The 19,930-nt window shown below is 40.5% G+C and overlaps 1 protein-coding gene across 5 annotated transcripts in view; it reads left to right on the top strand.

The window, feature by feature from the left end:
- Positions 1–19,930, top strand: part of RASGRF2 (Ras protein specific guanine nucleotide releasing factor 2) — a 220,216-nt gene that overhangs the window by 84,377 nt on the left and 115,909 nt on the right. For 3 of the 5 annotated variants that reach the window (XM_046668413.1, XM_046668412.1, XM_046668416.1), the window contains 7 exons: positions 2,071–2,160; positions 6,211–6,464; positions 8,870–8,949; positions 9,357–9,550; positions 15,422–15,531; positions 16,300–16,418; positions 16,609–16,758. In XM_046668413.1, coding sequence (XP_046524369.1) covers positions 2,071–2,160; positions 6,211–6,464; positions 8,870–8,949; positions 9,357–9,550; positions 15,422–15,531; positions 16,300–16,418; positions 16,609–16,758 — 997 coding nt within the window. The remainder of the gene's footprint in view (positions 1–2,070; positions 2,161–6,210; positions 6,465–8,869; positions 8,950–9,356; positions 9,551–15,421; positions 15,532–16,299; positions 16,419–16,608; positions 16,759–19,930) is intronic. The other 2 variants (XM_046668415.1, XM_046668414.1) reach the window with 1 other exon arrangement.

Below are 19,930 nucleotides of genomic sequence, written 5' to 3'. Positions count from 1 at the left end.
TGATGTCCTTCATTTGATCAAATTTTCAGGAGATGACTATAATATTTAACTGTTTTCAGATTGACTCTTGTAATAATGATAATTGTGAGTTTGTCATAGATGCAATTAAATTTCAAAATGACAGCTAAGGAAGAACTAAACATGAATTCAGAAAAACTTTACTTTTTCTAGACCTAAGGAGTCCAACCTTTTCCACTCTAGAATTTTGAAAAACACGTTTGGGTTGAAGTGTAAGATATTTGCTAGGATGCATTTTTTCATGAAGTTGGAATTCCTGCCTTCCTCCACTTCTCCCCTCACCCCTTGAGTGTGAGCTTCTCAGGCCTGCCTCTCCAGAGAAGTGAGATTGATGCCAAGGGAGAGGAGAAGGTGGCCATGGAGTGCGCGGCCGTGGTGGTGGGCCTGAGTTCTCTCCGTCTCCAAAGTGCCTGTGTTTATACACAGAAACCTGAGTGAACCGTTCCTTGCTGTCCTGTCATTCCTCGTAGGAGGTAGTCAAGAACTGAGGAATTGAAGAGGAACGTGGAAAGCAAGATTTTCCCCCTCTCTCTCACTAGAGATGCCTTAGCATCTTAGCTTCAAAGAGAAGAATAGCACAGAATGAAACCTGCTACTAATTGTATCCTTGTTGACAGAGCAATTCAGTCTCCTCAGCCTTGGTAACTTCCTTGTCACTTTGAGTGTTACTGGACAACAGTTTCCTCTTCATTTCCTCACACCTTCCTCTAAGACATATTCTGTGAATCCTGTGAGGGGTTTTACCTCCTGCAGCCTCTGTGCATCACCTCCAGAGGACAGAGCCTGGGTACAAGCCCAAATGGGGTCTGATTGCTTCTGTGGTGATGATAAGTTGCAGACCGTGTTCACCATATCATTAGAGTTGTTAACTTCCCAATTCAAGCCTGAAATTTGATATAGTGAATACAACAACAGAAAACTTAACAAACCTGCATTTTAAAAGACTATATCAGGCACTGTAATTTAAAACAAAATTATTGTGTTCTTTCTTTGCCACAGTAAGCTAGAGCAGATGCTTGTCTGCTAAGTGAAAGAGGTTGGCATTTACTCCATGAGAGAAACTCAGCACCAAGCGACATTCCCCAGTGTTTCTTTATGTGTGCTTCTCTGTCTTCACTATGTTCTATTTTAGGCTGAATATAGATTGCAGCTAAAAACTGTCAGTAGCAGGTATGTCTTGTGTGGCCGCTTGACAGGAGCCATAATTTATTTCCCATTCCTTTTATGTCCCTGTTCCCTGCCAGAGAATGGCAGAGCAGTGGATTTCGTGTTGGGGACAAAATGTAGAGACAGGTCAGAGGGGGCGATTATGATCTCTTAACTTCTCGAGTGTCTGCTTCTTGGTAAATCTGTGTAGGTTCTTACTTTGGTGAGAGCCTGCCGTTGAGCGGCAGTCTAGAGAATTTTTTTACTAAGTGTGGTTGAGAGTCTGCCTGGTCTTGAGTTGCCCTTCACAGGTCACAGAACTGAGCTGGAGACATAAAGAGGTTCCAGGCTGTTTCAATCCTTGTTACCTTTTCCCTTTTCTTGGCTGGCTTGGACCAGCCCCAGGGCTCTGAGGTTCCCTTTGCAGTTACCATTTTCCCAAGGAGACCTGTGAGTCAGCTGTACTGTGCATACTTGGAAGCCCACAGGTGGATTATGGGAAGCAAGAGCTTTGAGCTGAGTGTCGCTGTATTTGGAGACCACAGGACGTTACAGGCAGCTGACTTTGGGCAATATGGTTGGCATGTCACTGAGCTCCTGAGAAGGCCTTGGCCTGGTCATCACTGGCTGTCAGGGCTGAATTTTCAGCTAACATTTCTCCTAACCCAGATTGCAGTTCACACTTTCCACGGTCACTTCTTATAAGCACTTTGTTAGTAACATAACAAAGTAGGCTTGGGGTGAAGTTCATGCTTCCCCTACCTCAGCACCCAGGGAAGAGGGGGTACATGAAAGGTGAATGTTCCTGAGCATCTCATAAGCTACCTTATAAGCATAACTTCGTATGGGTTGTGGCCATAATCCAGTATTTCCCAAATCATGAAATGGACCAATTTTGTGTTATAGATTATCGCTCTTAATAAAACCAAGGAACGGATGAGACCTTACCAAAGCAATCAAGAAGATGAAGATCCAGACATCAAGAAGATTAAAAAGGTAGGACACCGGGGGTTTCTGGCTCTGAGGGAGCGTGGGGACCAGTTGTGTGTTCTGTAGTGATGTCTTTGCTAACCTGTCCCTGAGCTGAGAAGAAGCTTGGTGTTTCTGTTCTAATGGTCCCAGACTCACCCTTCAGAGTGACCAGACGTGGCTAATTCTCTGGAAAAGTTTCAGCCTGAGATTTCTTTCCAGTTCTGGGGATCTCCTTTTGGACTGTGTGGGAAGGATGCCAGAACCGGTCATTAAGACAATAGTGTTCTCCGGTTGGGTTAGCTAAGTGCTGTTGAACCTCCTGATTTTGTTCTGCTTGCATATTTTGGGGGAGTATCTTTTTAATTACATTTCAAAAATGTTTCTTTTAGCTTTTATCTTGAGTGCTTATTTGGAAAAGATTTTTTTGAACATGTGAGAAGATTGAGTAAATCAATCCATCTGCTCAGATTTTTGGTTTATTATTGTTTTTTCTGTCTTGTTTAACATCTACATAATCAGCAGATCCTTACATCTTATTGTCATTTATAATTATACAATTTTTGCAATTAACCAGACACTGGCATCACTCCAGTCTACCGTGTTTGAGTTGTGTCCTCTAGGTTTTAATTCCGTAATCTCGTCCTGTGTAAAGCACTCAGTTTTATTAACATTATGTGTAAAGCTTCACAGTTAAAGAACTTTTCTTGGCTATACATCTTCAAGTCTTTCTTTTTAATTTTTTCTTATTCCTGTTCTTCTATGCTAAATAATTATTCCTCTTTAGTTGTAACAAAACTTTAACTAAATATTCCTCAGAATTTGAATAGAAATTATTCTTAGGACTAAGTTGCAATGTTCTCAGTTTTCAAGAAAAAAAAAGGAAAATAACACCATTCCCTTCTTAAGAATTTAAAATTTTTTAAATGGAATTTCATTTATGTTAATGTGTTACAAGATTAATGCTATTGCCTTTTTTTAATAGTATGCAGTTGCATAAAAACAAAGATATCAGTAAAATACAGTTGTCAGTCCTGTTGTAGAAACTGGTCTATTAGTAAATAAGTGAACCAGCTATTTCTTAGCAGGTAATCCTTGCCCAAGTAAGTGGAAAGGTTTTATTTAACATAAAATTCAATTAAGTTGATTTTTGAAAATATGTCTGTTAAATGGAAGACTAATGATAAACGAAATACTTTTTTACATTTTATACCTTCTTCTTCTTTTCTTTTGCTGAGGAAGATTCACCCTGAGCTAACATCTTTTGCCAATCTTCCTCTTGTTGTATGTGAGCTGCCGTCACAGCATGGCCACTGACAGACAAGTGGTGTAGGTCTGCCCCTGGGAACCAACCTAGGCCACCAAAGCAGAGCATGCCAAATGTAACCACTAGGCCGCCAGGGCAGGCCCATCTACCTTCTTATTTTTCAGTAGAAGTAAATTTTTTTAAATCTATTTTTGAACTTATTAAATAGGTTTTGAAATTAACTCTATTGTCCTTTCTATCACCAAATCAAACTAATGTCTCTGTGGAAAGGGGTGTTTACAAACAAATTAGTTTCTCTATTCTGAGCTTAGCAAACATCCACATAATTTTTTAACTTTTAAGAGGTCAAAAATTGAAATTGGTTATAATTCATAGGAATTTCTCATTAGATTTCTCCAAATAATGTGCATATAATAGCTCCACATAATTCTACTAAAATGAGGTTAATTTTTATTGTTTGATGTATGGCAGCTATATGAATGCCTGTATGAAAATTGGTAGTATGCTGACAGCATCAGTAGATAGTGAGAGAATTTTAAACAGTGCAAAAGAACAGTAGTTGTTTAAATGCATGATAATTTTGACCATATGGGTGAAATAGTATAGAAAAAATAAAAAGTGTAAGAGTGTGTTAAATAGACAACGATACTAAAAAAGGATTTGACAGTGATTTAATGCTTTTAGTTGTATATGAATTTGCAACCTGCTTCATTGCTGAATCTGCCACTTAGATATAACAAATTCTAATAAATTATCATATAATTTTGTGTGTGTGTGAGGAATATTGGCCCTGAGCTAACATCTGTTGCCAATCTTCCTTTTTTTTTTCCTTGAGGAAGATTGTCACTGAGCCAACATCTGTGCCAATCTTCCTCTTTCTTATGTGGGACGCCACCACAGCATGGCTTGACTAGTGTGCTAGGTCTGCACCCAGGATCCCAAACTTTGAACCCCAGGCCACCAAAGTGGAGTGGTGTGCGAACCTATTCACTATGCCGCTGGGCCAGCCCCTAATTTTTCTTATATTTAGAAAGGACTTCAGATTTTTTTTTTTTGTCAATTATTTTATAGATGAGGAAATGCAGGACCAGAATTCAAGGTCACCCATCAAGTTAGTGGCAGAGCCTTTGGGTTAAGGATTATGACATATACCTGTCTGATGAGCACCCAGCTTGTACCTGGGCCTTTAAAAGATGTTCGGTAAATATCTGTTGGCTAAAACACCTAGGCCAGTGCACTTTGTCAGGTTTGCCTGTTATTTTTAAAATCATACCTAGGGAATTCAGATCAATTTTAGAGGCTATCTTTTTTCTACAAAATTGATTTTTAACATATTTCATGTTTCTTTTCACTAAATAATCACTGTGGCAAACTGTTGATGTGTGTTTTGCCTATGTGGCTAGGAAAGAGAATCCTTACAGTTGACAAAAGACAGGTGAAAGAGCACCAGGTCTGGTTGCAGTTTCTTTCCTAGCTGTGTGGCTTACTGTGAAATTTAGTTTACTCATCTGTAAAAGGAAAAGGTTAGATGAGCAAATCTCTAGTACTTATTTTTTAAGCTTAAAAAAAAACCTCATCAACAACAACAAAAAATCAAATAACTTGATTAAAAATGGGCAAAGGACTTGAATAGATATTTCTCCATATAATAGGGAAATGGCCATTTGTATATCATCTTTGAAGAAATCATATACACATGAAAAGATGCTCAACATCACTAAGCATCAGAGAAATACAGATCAAAACCACACTGCAATATCATCTCACACCCATTAGGATGGCTGCTGTCGGAGAATAATGTGTTGGTGAGGATGTAGAGAAATTGGAAGCGTTGTGCATCATTGGTGGGACTGTAAAATAGTGCAGCTGCTATGGAAAACAGTATGGAGGTCCTTCAAAAAATTAGAAATAGAACTACCATATGACCCAACAGTCCTACGTCTGGGGACATATCCAAAAGAATTGAAAGCTGGATCTTGAAGAGATATTTGCACTCCCATGTTCATTACAGCATTATTCACAATAGCCAGAGGTGGAAGCAACCCAAATGTGCATTGACAGATGAATGGATAAACAAAATGTGGTATATATACACAGTGGAATATTATTCAGCCTTAAAAAGGAGGAAAATCCTGGCACATGCTACAACATGGATGAACCTTGAGGACATTATGCTAAGTGAAATCAGATAGTCACAAAAAAGACAAATACTGTATGATTCTCCCGATATGAGGTATCTAAAGTAGTCAAATTCACAGAACAGAAAGTAGAATGGTGTTTACCAGGGGCCGAGGGAAGGGGGAGAGGGAGCGTTGTTGTTTGATGGGTATAGAGTTTCAGTTTTCTAGATGAAAAGGTCTGGAGATCTGTTATACAGCAGTGTGAATATACTCAACACTACTGAACAAGGTGGTAAATTTTATGGTATGTCTTTTTTTTAACCACAGTTAAATTTTTTTTATAGTGTTAAAGAATAAACCTTCAATTTCTTTCTTTTTTCAAATGTTAATAAGTAAATATGTAATGTTATTATATTCTGGTATCCATATAGGCAGGCCTAAAGAGCTTAAGCTTATGGAAGAAATTAGTGAACTTGAGAAAAAATATTGTATTTGAAATCATCTTTTGTCTGCTATCTGGAAGAAGCTTGCCATTATTTATCCTAGTGGTGGGGCCATTAGTGCACCAAGGAAAGAGTAGTGTATTATATGGCACAGGATGGACGCCCTTATTGACAGGCTCAAGAAAGCCAGTCTCACACCTCCCTGAGATTCTTTTTCAGTTTTTGATGTTGTGTTTGTTGTTGATAGGTTCAGAGCTTCATGCGAGGATGGTTGTGTAGAAGGAAATGGAAGACCATCGTGCAGGATTACATTTGTTCTCCTCATGCTGAAAGTATGAGGAAGAGAAACCAGATTGTATTCACCATGGTTGAGGCCGAGTCAGAGTACGTCCACCAGCTGTACATCCTGGTAAATGGCTTCCTCCGGCCCCTGCGGATGGCGGCCAGCTCCAAGAAGCCCCCCATCAGCCACGACGACGTCAGCAGTATTTTTCTCAACAGGTCTGTTTCGGCATAAATCAAAGAGCCATGTGAAAAATCCATTTGAATTTCTTAAAAGAATTTTTGCTTTATTCTTAAAAGAATCGGTATCATAAATTCATCTTTATGAGTTTATGATATTGAAAGCTATCATTTGTATTTCATTAGTCCAAATTTGCATATCTTTATCTTGAGTCTTAGAATCTAGTTTTCTGGTTTTCTTCTCTATTTGACATATATTTTCTTGTCATTGTGTGTGTTGGGGAAGGTAATCTCCCTCAAAAACTGAGGAAAATGTACTGATTAAGGGGTCTTTTCATGTAATTTATACAGAAGTACATTAGGTAGAGCAAAACCTAACAGAGGGCCTGAGAATCTCTAGTAAACTTATTTGCTCGATGGATATTTATGGTGTCCTTAATGCTGAGGATTCATCAGTGAACAAAGCAGAAAATCCCTGCCTTCATGGAACTTAAATTTTGATGTGAGAAGACAGATAATAAACAGTGAGTGAGTCAAACAGGTAGTATGTTATATGGTGATGAGTGCTGTGGAAAAAATAAAGGAAGGCGAGAAGAGGGGGAAAGGGAGTGCTTGGGTGTTTCACTTAAGAGGTTAGTTATTTATAGTCTTTGAGTAGATAATACATTTACATCATTGAAAAGTCAAAATAACATGAAAACATCAAATCACAGAAGTCTCACTCTTTGCTGTCTCTGCCCACCCCATTTTCCCACTTTGTATATGTAACCATTTTCAATAGTTTCTTATATATCCTTCCAGTGTTTCTTGATGTAGATCCAATCAAATATGAATTCTGAGTCTTATTTCTCCCCTTGTTACATAAAAGGCAATGTACTTTAACGTATACTTGCTTTTTCCACTTAATATATCCTGGACATCTTTTCTTATTAATATCTAAAGAGCATTCTGTTTTTTAATGAATTGCTCCATGGTGGGAGGGAGATTTCCCCACATAAGTTGGCAAGGACACCACTCCAGTGTGTGAGACATCCGAAGGGACATGTGGGGTACTCTTGATCCTCAGTCTACACAGCTAGCATTTTGGTGATATTTCCATGGAGTGGAGGGAATTCACTGCTTACAGGGTCCTTTGGAAGGGCTGGAGGAATAAAGTCAGGGAGCTTCTCCTTGACCATTGAATTCAAGGGCACAGCACCATAGATGTGATCCAGAGGTTAGAAAACTACTGCCACCACCATTGCCTCGTCTGCCTCTCAGATCCATGAAGCTGGTACCAAGAAACTAGAATGCCGAGGCTGGGGACGGAAACTGCCCCTAGAACACTCGCGTCTCCACCACTGACTTTCAGCAGCGGGAAGATGGTCTCTGTTTCCGCCTCCTGTGTCTTACCAAGCACATCTTGTGGTGGAACTGAGTTTACATCTGGAGCCCTATCTGCAAGGGAGTCTGGGAAATGCAGTTTTAGCTCTCCAGCCTCTCTACCTAGAAGGAGGGTGAAATGGAGATTGAAAGAGTAATGTATAATATCTATCAAACTAGATTTGGTTAAAATCCTTGAACAATTTTAACTGCTTAGTTAAAATCCTATAAAAGAAAAACAAATTACCGTCTCCAACCAGTGTCTCTTTTGTTTCATGGACCATTTGGAAATAGTAGGGACTTCTCCTTGATGTGTCTTGTAATGAAATTTGAGTTATGACAAACCAAAGTATTTCACTGACATAAATAATTCTGTATTTGGTTGTGTCAATGTGTAAGTTCAGAAAAGCCTTCAAAGGCTCATTTTAGTAGGTTAATTCTAGTGAGAGAAAGCAAAAGATATTTTGGCATTAGTAACTGCACTTCTTGACCCTTTTAGGAGTTTGGATCCCTAAATTATGCGTAGTTCTCATTTTGGTATCTCTGTGTGGGCTCCATCCTTTTCAGAAGATTCTTTTACATTTCTGTCTTGGGTGTCTTAGGAGCAGTTACAGTAGTTCTGTCAAATCTTTGCTATGAATTTTTTCCCTCTCTCTCCTTCTGTCAAAACTCATTTTAGTGAAAGAGAGACCTCTCCCTGAGTTATCATCTTGAATCAAATTTGAAGAGAAAAGGAATCATAACTATTTTATTATTATCACTTGAAGTGCTATATTCTAACCATAGAAAGCTATTTTTATTATAAATTAGTAAAGACGGTTATATGACAATGATTTGGTCCTTACTGTCTTCCAATATTTGAAGCTTAGCTCAGAATTTTCTTTGAGTTTTTGAGGTGGTCTGAAAGATACATTGCTTTATGGGGGCTAATATAATTCATGTCGTTATTGGGTGTATACTTTGGAGGCCCTAGGAGACATGTATATCATGTATTTATTAAGACTTTAAGGACTCAGTGTACTTCTTTAACAAAATAGACACTTTATAGTGGCTAAATTATATGATTCTTCCATTTTTTATAGTGAAACAATCATGTTTCTTCATGAAATATTTCATCAAGGACTGAAAGCAAGGATAGCAAACTGGCCTACTTTAATTTTAGGTAAGTGCCTGCTTCAGAGATATAGGATTTTCTCTTAATATGGCTACAATTAGAGTAAAATAACATCACAGCTTTGGCTGACCAAAGCTGTCTGAATTTCCCTTCCTTTTGACCTGTGAACTCCCTTAGCCACTGAAAATCTGTCTCTTTGCCCTTTGGGCCCTGCCTCAGGACTTGCCTTTCCCGTGGCCTGTCCTGGTTCATTTGGGGCTGGAGTCAGGCTCCGCCCCAGGGTGCATTCTATGAGATCAGTCATTTAGGTGTCCGGACTGAGGCCCCGTGCATGCATGACACCTGGTCCTGGGAGCCACCCTCTGCCATTCCTGTTGAGTGAACAGTCTTTCCCCAGGCCTTAGGTACTTTACCGAGTACCAAGAGAAACTGTCATGTTTACTTCCTCTTTCCAGCTGATCTGTTTGATATTTTGCTCCCCATGCTGAACATTTATCAAGAATTTGTGCGCAATCACCAGTACAGCCTCCAAGTGCTTGCCAATTGTAAGCAAAATAGAGATTTTGACAAACTCTTAAAACAGTATGAAGCCAACCCTGCCTGTGAGGGGAGGATGCTGGAAACGTTCTTGACCTATCCAATGTTTCAGGTGAGTCATCTGGGCTGCATTTTCTAAGTCATTGATTCCAACTTGGTGTTACTGATACCCAGTGTGGCCAGAGTGAGATGTGCAAGTATCCCCTGTGAGGAATTATGGCACATACGTATCGTCTTGTCACCTTGAGCTTGACCCTGAGATAAATAAACTTAGGTCACATGTTCTCTGTCCAGTAGGCATGCGTCATTAGGTGATTTCATCATTGTGCGAACATCGTAGAGTGTACTTACACAAACCTAGATGGTGTAGCCTAATACACACCTAGGCTGTATGGTACTAATCTTATGGGACCCTTGTCATATATGTGGTCCATTGTTGACTGAAACGTATTTATGCAGTGCATCACTGTATATCTAAGAAAACTGGGTATTTTTTAGACGGTTAAATTAAGAACGATTTTTTTGCAAAGCAGCACAATTTTCTCTTTACAGAGAGATTCCACGCAGACTTCTTCCATGGAGTCTCCTCCTCCAGCATGTTTAAAAATATTATTAGGTTTACAGAAATAGGATGTTGTGCAAATGTTCCAGTGTGTGCTGGTTGCATAAAAGGTTCCTGGGGAGAGGAGTGACTGCTGGGAAGGGCTTTGTTTCCCTTCCCGCCCTCCTGCCCTGCTGTGATTGCTGCTGAGTCTCCCTTGGCTGGAGCTCTGGAGCAAAAGGAGGACCTTCCGGTCACAGTGGCTGTGGGGACTTAGGAGCCAGAGGCACTGGCTGCACCTGGGGACTCTTGGCCCCTGGTCAGGTTGCTGCAGTGAGGCTGGGGCTTGTTCTGATAATCACTTTGGGATTAGAGCAACCCAGTGGGTCGAGTACCCTTGTGTTCTTTCTCTCATCTCTTTTTGTTTTACATGGGTCTTTACTGATTTTATGAAACAGAGCACATATGACGAACACGTCGTAACCCTGAAATCATGCTGCAGAGATGCATCAGAATTCTATCACTGTGGAAACGTATTTTATACATGTGACATACATAGTGCACTCCGTGCACCACAGAGTGGTGAACACATCTTTAATGAAATAATACTCTACTCGTTCACATATACAGCTAGCATTCTAATAAACATCTTCTACACCTGGGCATTTACAGAGTGCATTCCACCAGCCCCCTGGAGCGAACAAATTCTTTCACAGAAAGAAAGCAATCTGATTACAGCAAAATGCTATAACTCAGAATAGTTTTTAAAAATTTTTATTATTTATTTTTTATTGAGGTAATGTTGGTTTATAACACTATATAAATTTCAGGTAGACATCGTTATGTTTCAACTTCTGTGTGGACTGGATCACATCCACCACCACTTAGGTTCTTTCTACATTTGGGGCTTTACCGTTAAGAGCTCTTGAGTGAGAACTACAGAGGCCAAAATGTGAATTGAGTGTCCTGCTCCTTTGAAAAGTGTTGATTCTGTTCTTGTGGGAAGGCATTGAATGTTCTCATGGTGGCGTTTACGGAGCTTCTGGCCAGGCCCCCAGATTGTCCTGTGGGGAGCCTATTCTCCTAGTCATGAGTGTTAGGGTTTCTGTGGAGAGTTTCTGAACAGGCGTCTCTGAGCCCGGCTGATCATTTTCTAGCCTCAGAGAGAAATGTTGCTGTGGTTTGTAACTGTTTGTCTTAAAGTTTGTCAATCCTGCTTGAAATCGTGGGAGTCACCATAGAAGTTTAGTAAGATTTTTAAAAACCAAAAGGATATATTTGAAACAACTTAAGTATAGTGAAACTTTATAATGTTATTGTGTTTTTTTCATGGAACTAAATTGTTTGAACTCTTTGCCTCTCTGAGGAAATATTTCACAAGAAAAACTTCGAAGCAAAAAAAATAATTTGCTTTTATTTTTTAACCGTATGCAGATTGTAATTTTTTATTTACAGTGAAACAAATTTGAATCTTTGGCAGTTACCTCTATGTTTTGATTAAATACCCTAAATTGTTTCTGTTCAGCAGCCCCAACTCAGGTGAAAATTTAAAGGTAGAATTGTGAAAGACTCATGGAGCAATCAGAGAGGTAGCTTGCTCCCTTTCTAACAGCCCATTAATGTCTTCTTCATGTCTGTTCACTTCTCCTTGCTGTGATTCTCTCAGTGTTTTAAAGTGGCAGAACACACTTGCACTTTAGCTGAGGTGTCCAAACTGTAGAGTATAGGGCTTTGCAAAGGCCTTCGGACTTCCTACAAATGTTGAGATGCTCTCTCCCTCCCCTCTGCTCCCTCCCCCGAGTTTAAGTCCGATAACAATGACATGGCATTTTGATTAACCCCAAGGAGTTAGAATAGAATAACGTCAGAAAAGACTGTTGGACCTGGAATCTTTAGGAGACTTGGATGTCTTGCTCACCCCTCAGTCATACCATTGGGGGAGATAATTGAACCAGTCTAAATCTCTGTTTCTTACTCTCGAAACTGAGGCAGCTGAGCTCTAGTTATCCCCCAGAGCTCTAGCTCTCTCTGCTCCCAGGGGGACAGACAGGTTCTGAAAGTTTGGGGTGGTTAACTGCATGGTGGTGCAAGCAGCCTGGTGTTAGCCTAGGACCATCCCCGCCCCCAAGACTGTGCTGGCCCCAAGCCCTAGAATTTAGCTGAAGGGTCAGATGTTGAGATTCTTTGGCTTCTTCCAGACCAGGGTAACCAAAGGCCTCAGCTTACGAGAGACATTGCTCTGGGAAAAGCCTCAAACTTAAACAATTTAGCTATAATTGGTCCAACTATAAGAAATGTGCAAATTGAAAGAGCACTGAATTGTGCTCTTTCTTCTTTGCTTTCCCATAACGATTTTGAACAAACCAAGGGGGAAAATCATCAGTTTGCTGCCCAAGGGCCACATTGTCCTTGGTGTCTCTCCTCTGCCTTGTTCACTTGGTGTCTCTCCCTCCTGCCTTTTCCCTAGGGGTGACCCATGGAACAATTTGGGGAAATCATCCATTAGAGAAGCTTGAAGGTTTTTTCTTACTAGATTCATTCTATCCTTCTTTTTCCCTTTTGGTCCTTTCACAAATGAGGTGAAATAGTCCTGAAGGTGTTTTCTCCCTCAGGTGGTCCAGCTCTATCTTCTTCCCTGCATACATGGCGTCAGCAGTGGTACTTCGGTACTTCTGCCTTGTTCTGGTGTAGGCTGGACACCACAGGATGAGACTGGGGCACTGTACTTTTCTGCTGTAGGACAACAATGGAAGAGGTGACCCAAGTTCATCCCATCAAGGGGCCTCTGCACAGACTTTTTCTTGAGCCAAGATATGGGGACAGAGGTTGGTGTGAGGCAGAGGGAGGAGGAGAGGTGATTGGCAACTTTTAGCCTATGTCTGTGCAGAGGAGAAAAGCGTTATATTCTACCTCTTTCTGGGCCCTTTGTTGAGTAAGTCGATTACTGCTCTTAATGGACTGTTTTGGGCTATGGAAACATGGAGGATTTGTAGAATTTGAATGATGTAGTAAATTTGTCCCCCGTTGAACTATCAGACAAGTAAGTCCAAGTGTTGCCAAGAAATTTGTTATGGAAAATACTGTAGTCATTAACATAATTTTTATTTAGCAAAGACAGTGGCTTGGCTAGTATTGTTTAAATCGGCTTCAGATGCTCTTAAGTCCATAGGCAAGCCAATGATGAAATCTGCTTCTGACAAGAACAGCGCTGTTAGATGTTCTCCAGAAAGTAGCCACTTGCTGCCCTAGCGACTTATTTACTGCTCGCTAATTAATGACTATCAAGTGACAAGTATTGTTCCATAATTGAAAGCAGAATTATGAGTCATCTAGACAGTACTTACTATGATTCTTGTTTTTTTGAGGAACAGATTTATAATCAGCTCCTAAATATACAGATGAGCTCTTTGGAGAATGATCCACTTCTCTGCAGAACGTCCTTTGCCTGCTTTTTGGCAGTTTCAGGCTTGTTTGTTCCTCCACCAGAAAGTGGGAAGGGCCAGTTACTGAATTTCAAATCCATCCACTTGAATTGAGCCAAGGAGCTCGCTAAAGTAGATTTCCTTAATGGGGGAGGATCATGAAGCTATTGACCAAACTTAGTTTTGTGGAGTTTCAGTGCATTATACATAGCCAAGCTCTCCCACTCCTGCCCACTTTGTTATGAAAAATTGAGTACATTTGCTGTTAATCGCCTTGATTGTCTCGTAGAACTGCTAACTTAAGAGGCAAGCTATTACTGATCGGGGCATTGTGCAAAAGGGATATTTGAAAATGTACTTATCTCAGGAGACTTCTGCGAAGTGGAACAGCCCTCCAGGCTGTTTTAGTGAGAAGTTCATGGGATGGAGAGGCAGAAAGCCTCCTCCACTTGTCCTTCAGAGGGAGGAGTCTCCCGTGCCCCACCCTCCTGTAACTAGGGAGTCTGCACTTCTGAAACCTTGACTTGATGACATTCCCTTGGACGTGATCCCAGGGGGTGAGCTGCAGATTGATGTCTGTGCTGAGGGCACTGCTCTCTGTACCTATGCATGGGCACTCAGTAAATGTTAGTACATAGCCCAGTGAAGGCCACCACCTGCACAAGAGCAAAAACAGATCCATGGATAGAGCTGCCAACACCTCAGGACAGAATGGAAGGAGCTACCCACAGGGCCCTGGGAAGCTGTTTTACCTTCTTCATTCTCAGAGGTTCTTTCAAGTGCTGAGACCCTAGTCCCGGCAGAAGAGACCCCATGGGCTCGTGTGCTGGTCAGAGGAGGGCTCATGTCTGGCTCTGCCATTTGCTATGAGGCCACCTTGCGCAATTTACCAAACCTCTTCCCACTTTGTTTTCTTGTCTGTAAAATGGAGAAATAATCTTTATGTTACTGGAGGATTGAATGCACATGCAAACCTCGAGCTCTGATCTGACCCAAAGCGGGCAGCGTTATGGTAGCTGTTGTTCGTGAATGTTATTATTAAAATTAGGGGCCACCTGGGGGTGCAGCGGTTAAGTTCACATGCTTCCGTGGCCCGGGGTTTGATGGTTCGGATCCCAGGTGTGGACATGGCACCTCTTGTCAAGCCATGCTGTGGTAGGCGTCCCACATATAAAGTAGAGGAAGATGGGCACAGATGTTAGCTCAGGGCCAGTCCTCCTCGGCAAAAAGAGGAGGATTGGCAGCAGTTAGCTCAGGGCTAATCTTCCTCAAAAAAATTAAATAAATAAGTAAAATTAAATTAAATTAAACCCACTGCCCCTGCTTTCTAAAATAATTTAGTTTATAAAACAGTGAAAAATAAATGTGTTGAGTCGCTATAACTTGAGTTAAATGTCTACTGTGCTCTATTAAAACCTTCATATGGTCGGTGAAGTTTCCGCTTTTCACAGAATTCAGACAGTCTGTTCATACAGAAAAGTGTAAGGAAATAATCTAATTAAACAATACTTTTTACTGCTAGAAGGATGAGTTGAGGTAAAGTAGAATCGGAATGTAATAAGAGTGAATGTATCTTCTCCCGAGTTTTAATTCTTAAAGAGAACATTGCAGCAGCAGAACTGTCAATTTTTAAAATTTATTTGTAAACAAGCAAATATATCTAAAATACAGACTCAAGTGATTTGATGAGATCTATATCTGTTTCCCTATGAACCAATTTTCAAAATTATGATTAAGAAAGGTATGATTATATTAAAAAATCTAAAAAAGCAATTGTTTCTTTGTAACAGAATACTTGATGACTCTTTTTGTGTGTTCTTGGTGAAGTTTGTGTGAGTGTGTAAAATTTGAAACATCGTTCATTTAAAATGTATTTAAAAATGTGTATATTTGTAAAACAATAAAAGCTGTAAGATTAGAGATGGGCTTTTGGAAGTGACGATGGCACGACAGCACAGGAGAGAATGTCCCTGTTACTCATCCTGACCACTTGCTCACGCTGGCCTCTGTTTGCATTCAGATCCCCAGGTATATCATCACACTTCATGAACTCCTCGCTCATACGCCCCATGAGCATGTGGAGAGGAAAAGTCTGGAATTTGCTAAATCAAAATTAGAAGAACTGTCCAGGTATGTGGGGAACTGATAATAAAGGGGAAAGCAGCTGGTTAGTCTCTGTGGAAACCTAATGTGTGTGTCCAGGGAACAGAAGCAAGACACAGCCCAGCTTCCCAGATTCACCTGCATGAGTGCTAGCTCTTGAGATGGTGCTGAATCAGCATGCTCATTAATTTTAACCAAGAGAAAAACATATCTTTGAAAATGTTTTTATAGCATGTAAATTTATGTCATTGAGATTAGGTGTATTTTGGATTAAGTTTGAAAATATTCACATTTATTTCAGCATAATAGAAAAATGATTTTTAGTTGCATTTTTGTATTCGTTTTTGGCAAGAAGCTAGAGAATGCATATTTTGGATTTGTCGGTGACTTTTCAGTGTTTCAGACAGTTATTTACATGTGTGTTCCTCTAGCTTATATGGGATAAATGGTATAAAGTTCTTTCATTTACTCCACCACTAAGAAATGACATCCTAACTTCAACGAAGGAAGCTGTTCATGAAATAATACGTTGCTTTCCTGTTGCGTTTACGAGCAGCGTTCCCAGGATACTCACTGATCACTGACCCGCTTACCATTTGGGATCGTGATGAGCGTTGGCCTTGCTTTGGCTCATGACTTGTTGAAGCCTGGAGGTCCAGTCGGCTTCTCCCACAGCCCCAGTTAGATGGATACGAGTTCAGAACTGAGCTTCCCAGATGGAGCTCTTCTTTGCCTACCTGAGAGGGCCATGGAAAATATCTCTTCCTGTGATCCTGTCTGTGTTGTGTCTGACAGGGTAATGCACGATGAAGTAAGCGACACTGAAAACATAAGGAAGAACCTTGCCATAGAAAGAATGATCGTTGAGGGCTGTGATATTTTGCTGGACACCAGCCAAACTTTCATCCGCCAAGGTAAGCCCTTGCTCAGCGGAGCCATCATCTAAGTGATCTCTGTGACTGTCGCATTCTCACTGGCAGACCCAGGACAGGGTTTTGGAGCAGGCTTGATTTAGCTGTGTGATTGATGCTGTCGATGCAGGACATCCCCATGGCCTTGTCTGAGGCTGTGGTTGAGGCCCACCTTTGTGCTGTTTCTTTTCAGGGGCCATGAAAAACAGCAACACAATAATAGTAAAGCACGAATGGGACAGTAAATTCCATTCTGACTGGACTCTCCTCCTCAGTGGACCGGACGTTCTCTACAGCTCCAAGGAGGACAGATCGGTCTGGCCGATTGGAGTGGCAGTGCCAGGTGGTGACGACATCCAGGCAAAGGCCCAAGAGAAACTTGCATTGCTCAAAGCCCTTTCACATAGCAGTGGGGACAATGTCCGAAGTGAAAACAGCTGTCTTTTGTTCCCATTTTTCATCAGCACTTCTGGATCGGCCCCCCATGATATGATTTGATTCAACTGGTAACTCCAGTTGCCAGATGAAATGGTTCGCAGTCGACCCCCACCACACTTCAGTGTGTGCCACACTTTGGTAATGGTGATGGTATCTTGTTGTTGGGGTGCGCTTTGTGGGCATCACCCAGTAAATTAAGCTTTTGAAGAGTTGAAGATACTTGTGCTGGAAACGCTGGAGAAACGACAGCCTATCTAACGGTGCCAATTCCTCCTTGGCTCTCCTTCCAAAGTGCATGAATAAACCTCATCCCAAGCTCTTTTGAAGTGCTTGGTGCTCTGAGTGGGGGGAGCAGGCCCCCTGGAATTGATCTGAGACAATGTATTGCCCACATTTATAATTTTGAACTTGGTGAGGAGTGGCACTTAAATTTGGAACTAGGATTAACCTTTAATGCAGTTTCTGTTTATAACGTGCCAGTTCCTTTGAAGATGTTCTCGTTTCTGTTGCCTACCAAAATGTGCTGCTTAAAATATTTTCTTACCTCATCACACAAGACATTATTTGTGCTGTGCACATTAATTTTTGCACAGAGTACTTCAGAAATTTAACACATGCTGTTCTATTTTCTAGTATTTATTTACAAGGAGAGAAATCACACATATGTTAAAATTTGGAAGTGTATTTTAGGAAATGATAACTTTTCTCCTTTTTGGCTTTCGATGTTAATTTTTCTTTAAGTAATAGTGGAATATAGTGTTGACAATGCCAGGCCTTCCTAATTCCCCCTCTATTCCTCCACACAGAATATGTCACCATATTGGCTTCCTGCCTTCCCGGCACTTGCCTGCCTCTGTGCCTTTTTGTGTGCTGTCCCCAGCCTGGGGGCCGGGAATGCACTTGTCTATCTCTTTCGTGCCTGTGAAAGGTCTGCTTGTCCTACCAGGCTCAGGTCAGACACCTCTAAGGAGCCTTTTAAAATCTCCTCCTCATCTTCCCCCAACCCTCCCTCCAGTTAGAGTGAATTTTCCTTCCTCCTCGTTTCCAAGGCCCGTTGCTCCTGGTGCCTATATTTCAGCCTCTGTGTATTATCGGTACACGTGTGCATGCCTGCCTCTCCCAGTAATGGTAACTCTGAAGGGCAGTGTTTATGAATTCTCTCTTGCCTAGTGTGCTGCTTTCCATGACAGATACCTGGAAACTGGGCAGTGGATTAAATTGAATTACTTGTTGAATTGCAGTTTTGATTGTAAGGTGTCTTATTTTGTATTTTTCTTGTATTTGGAGTTCACTGAAAAATACTAATTGTCTTGAGCTTTATAATATATGAGAATGGCAACAAAAGTTTCTTTAACTAGAGTTCAGTTGCTAAAAGGACTTTTGATTAAAAACTATTATTATGCATAAACGTTTAATATATTTCTACAAACGTAGACTGTTTTGATCTACGTTTGAAAAGACATCGATAATGAAAAATGCTTTAAGGTTGAATTTAATGAATAAGTCACATTTCATTACACCTAGAGGAGAACAATCATGAGCCACCTCTCCCTTTCTTCATGTCCAGAAGTTCTTTATTGCTTGTTCTGTACTGCTTCTGTCAGCTATTAATATATCTGATGTCATTACGGTATTGATGTTGATATAATGATGTGCCTTTCAGCAGTATATTTCTCTATTGTTTGCTTTAGTTAGTCTGTTTAGTAATTATTCAATAAAGGTGGTTTTAAAAAATCAAGGCTTGATCTGAAAGTAGACAGTAATCCAATTACAGACAATTTGGGAAGTTTGCCTGGTTTTGCTCTGGTCGCTCCTATGATCACTTTTATTAAATAGTCTTAAGGGGCTTTAAAACCCACGGAGGTGTTTTTTCTTTTTCTAATTCTTTTAAACTTTTGGGGATTCTCTTTTCTATGAAATGGACTACAGTTTATCTCTAGTTGTGTGCTAGTATCTGTGTTATTTACTTCAGGGGTGATATGAGGTGCGTTTCGGCATATGTGTGCACATGCATGTGCACAAAAATGTGCGTGGTTTCAATCTGAAATGAATTTTTATTCTGAGGACTAGAAAAAATAAGTCTTCCAGGTCATCTGAAAGGCTCTTCAGGATAGAGGCATCAGCCAGTCTTGAATATCCACCCATGGGATTTTAGTGATTGAAATAGCAGAAGTTTTATTGTAAATTGATTCCAGTTATCAAACAGTTGATGGGAAGGACGCAAAAGCCTGTATCATGGTGGTGGTCTGCTGCTGTCATTTATTTTTCAAAATCTGTCCAAAGTTTATTGAGCAAATGTTTAAGTGTCTGACGCAATAATAGGAAGACAGCACAGCCCTGTCACTGAAGGTCAAATCCTGTCTCCGCTGCTTCCTTGCTGTGTGATGCTGGGCAATTTACTTAACCTCTCTTTGCCTCAGTTTCCTCTCCTTAAGTTGGAATTAATAGTAGTACCTATCTGTTAGGATTGTCGTGAAGATTAAATGAGCTAATACTCACAGAAGCTTCTAGACTAGTGCCTGTGAGGTTATACTTTAAAAACCAAGATCCAAATTTTGTAGTAAGTATATTCAATAACATGAGATATATGTGAATATTTAATAGAAGGTACAGGCGCTCTTGACATTTTGCACAAAACCCACTGTGCATAGTCAAAACTGTCTTGTGGAAATGTGAAATAGGAAAATTAAACAAAGGTGACTGAATTCAGAGGGAAATGCATTGGGTCTGAGACTTGGACTTCTCTGGTACCTTAGTCATTCCCAGAGTCAAAATCGCATACTTTCAATGTACCAGTGCCCTCTGACATTGTTACCATGGGGCTATGATAGTTAGACCTTCTAGAATGCCTAACCCAATAACCTGGAAACTGCTCTTTGTCCTTTGTCACTACTGAGTGGAATTAAGGAAAAGGGCATTAGCCGGTCTTGAGTGCCACTCTGTGGGAATTTAGGGATTGAAATAACAGAAGTTTTGTCGTAAGTTGACCCCAATTATTAGATAGGCTGATATAGAGATGTGAAGGACTTTATCATAGCAATGATCTGACACTGAAGAATTACTAATTTAATTCTAAT

This window comes from Equus quagga, chromosome 7 (genome assembly GCF_021613505.1).
Source record: "Equus quagga isolate Etosha38 chromosome 7, UCLA_HA_Equagga_1.0, whole genome shotgun sequence".
Classification (NCBI taxonomy): Eukaryota; Metazoa; Chordata; class Mammalia; order Perissodactyla; family Equidae; genus Equus; species Equus quagga.
Note: the sequence above shows the minus strand (reverse complement) of the source record. Positions and strands in the feature narration are given on the sequence as shown.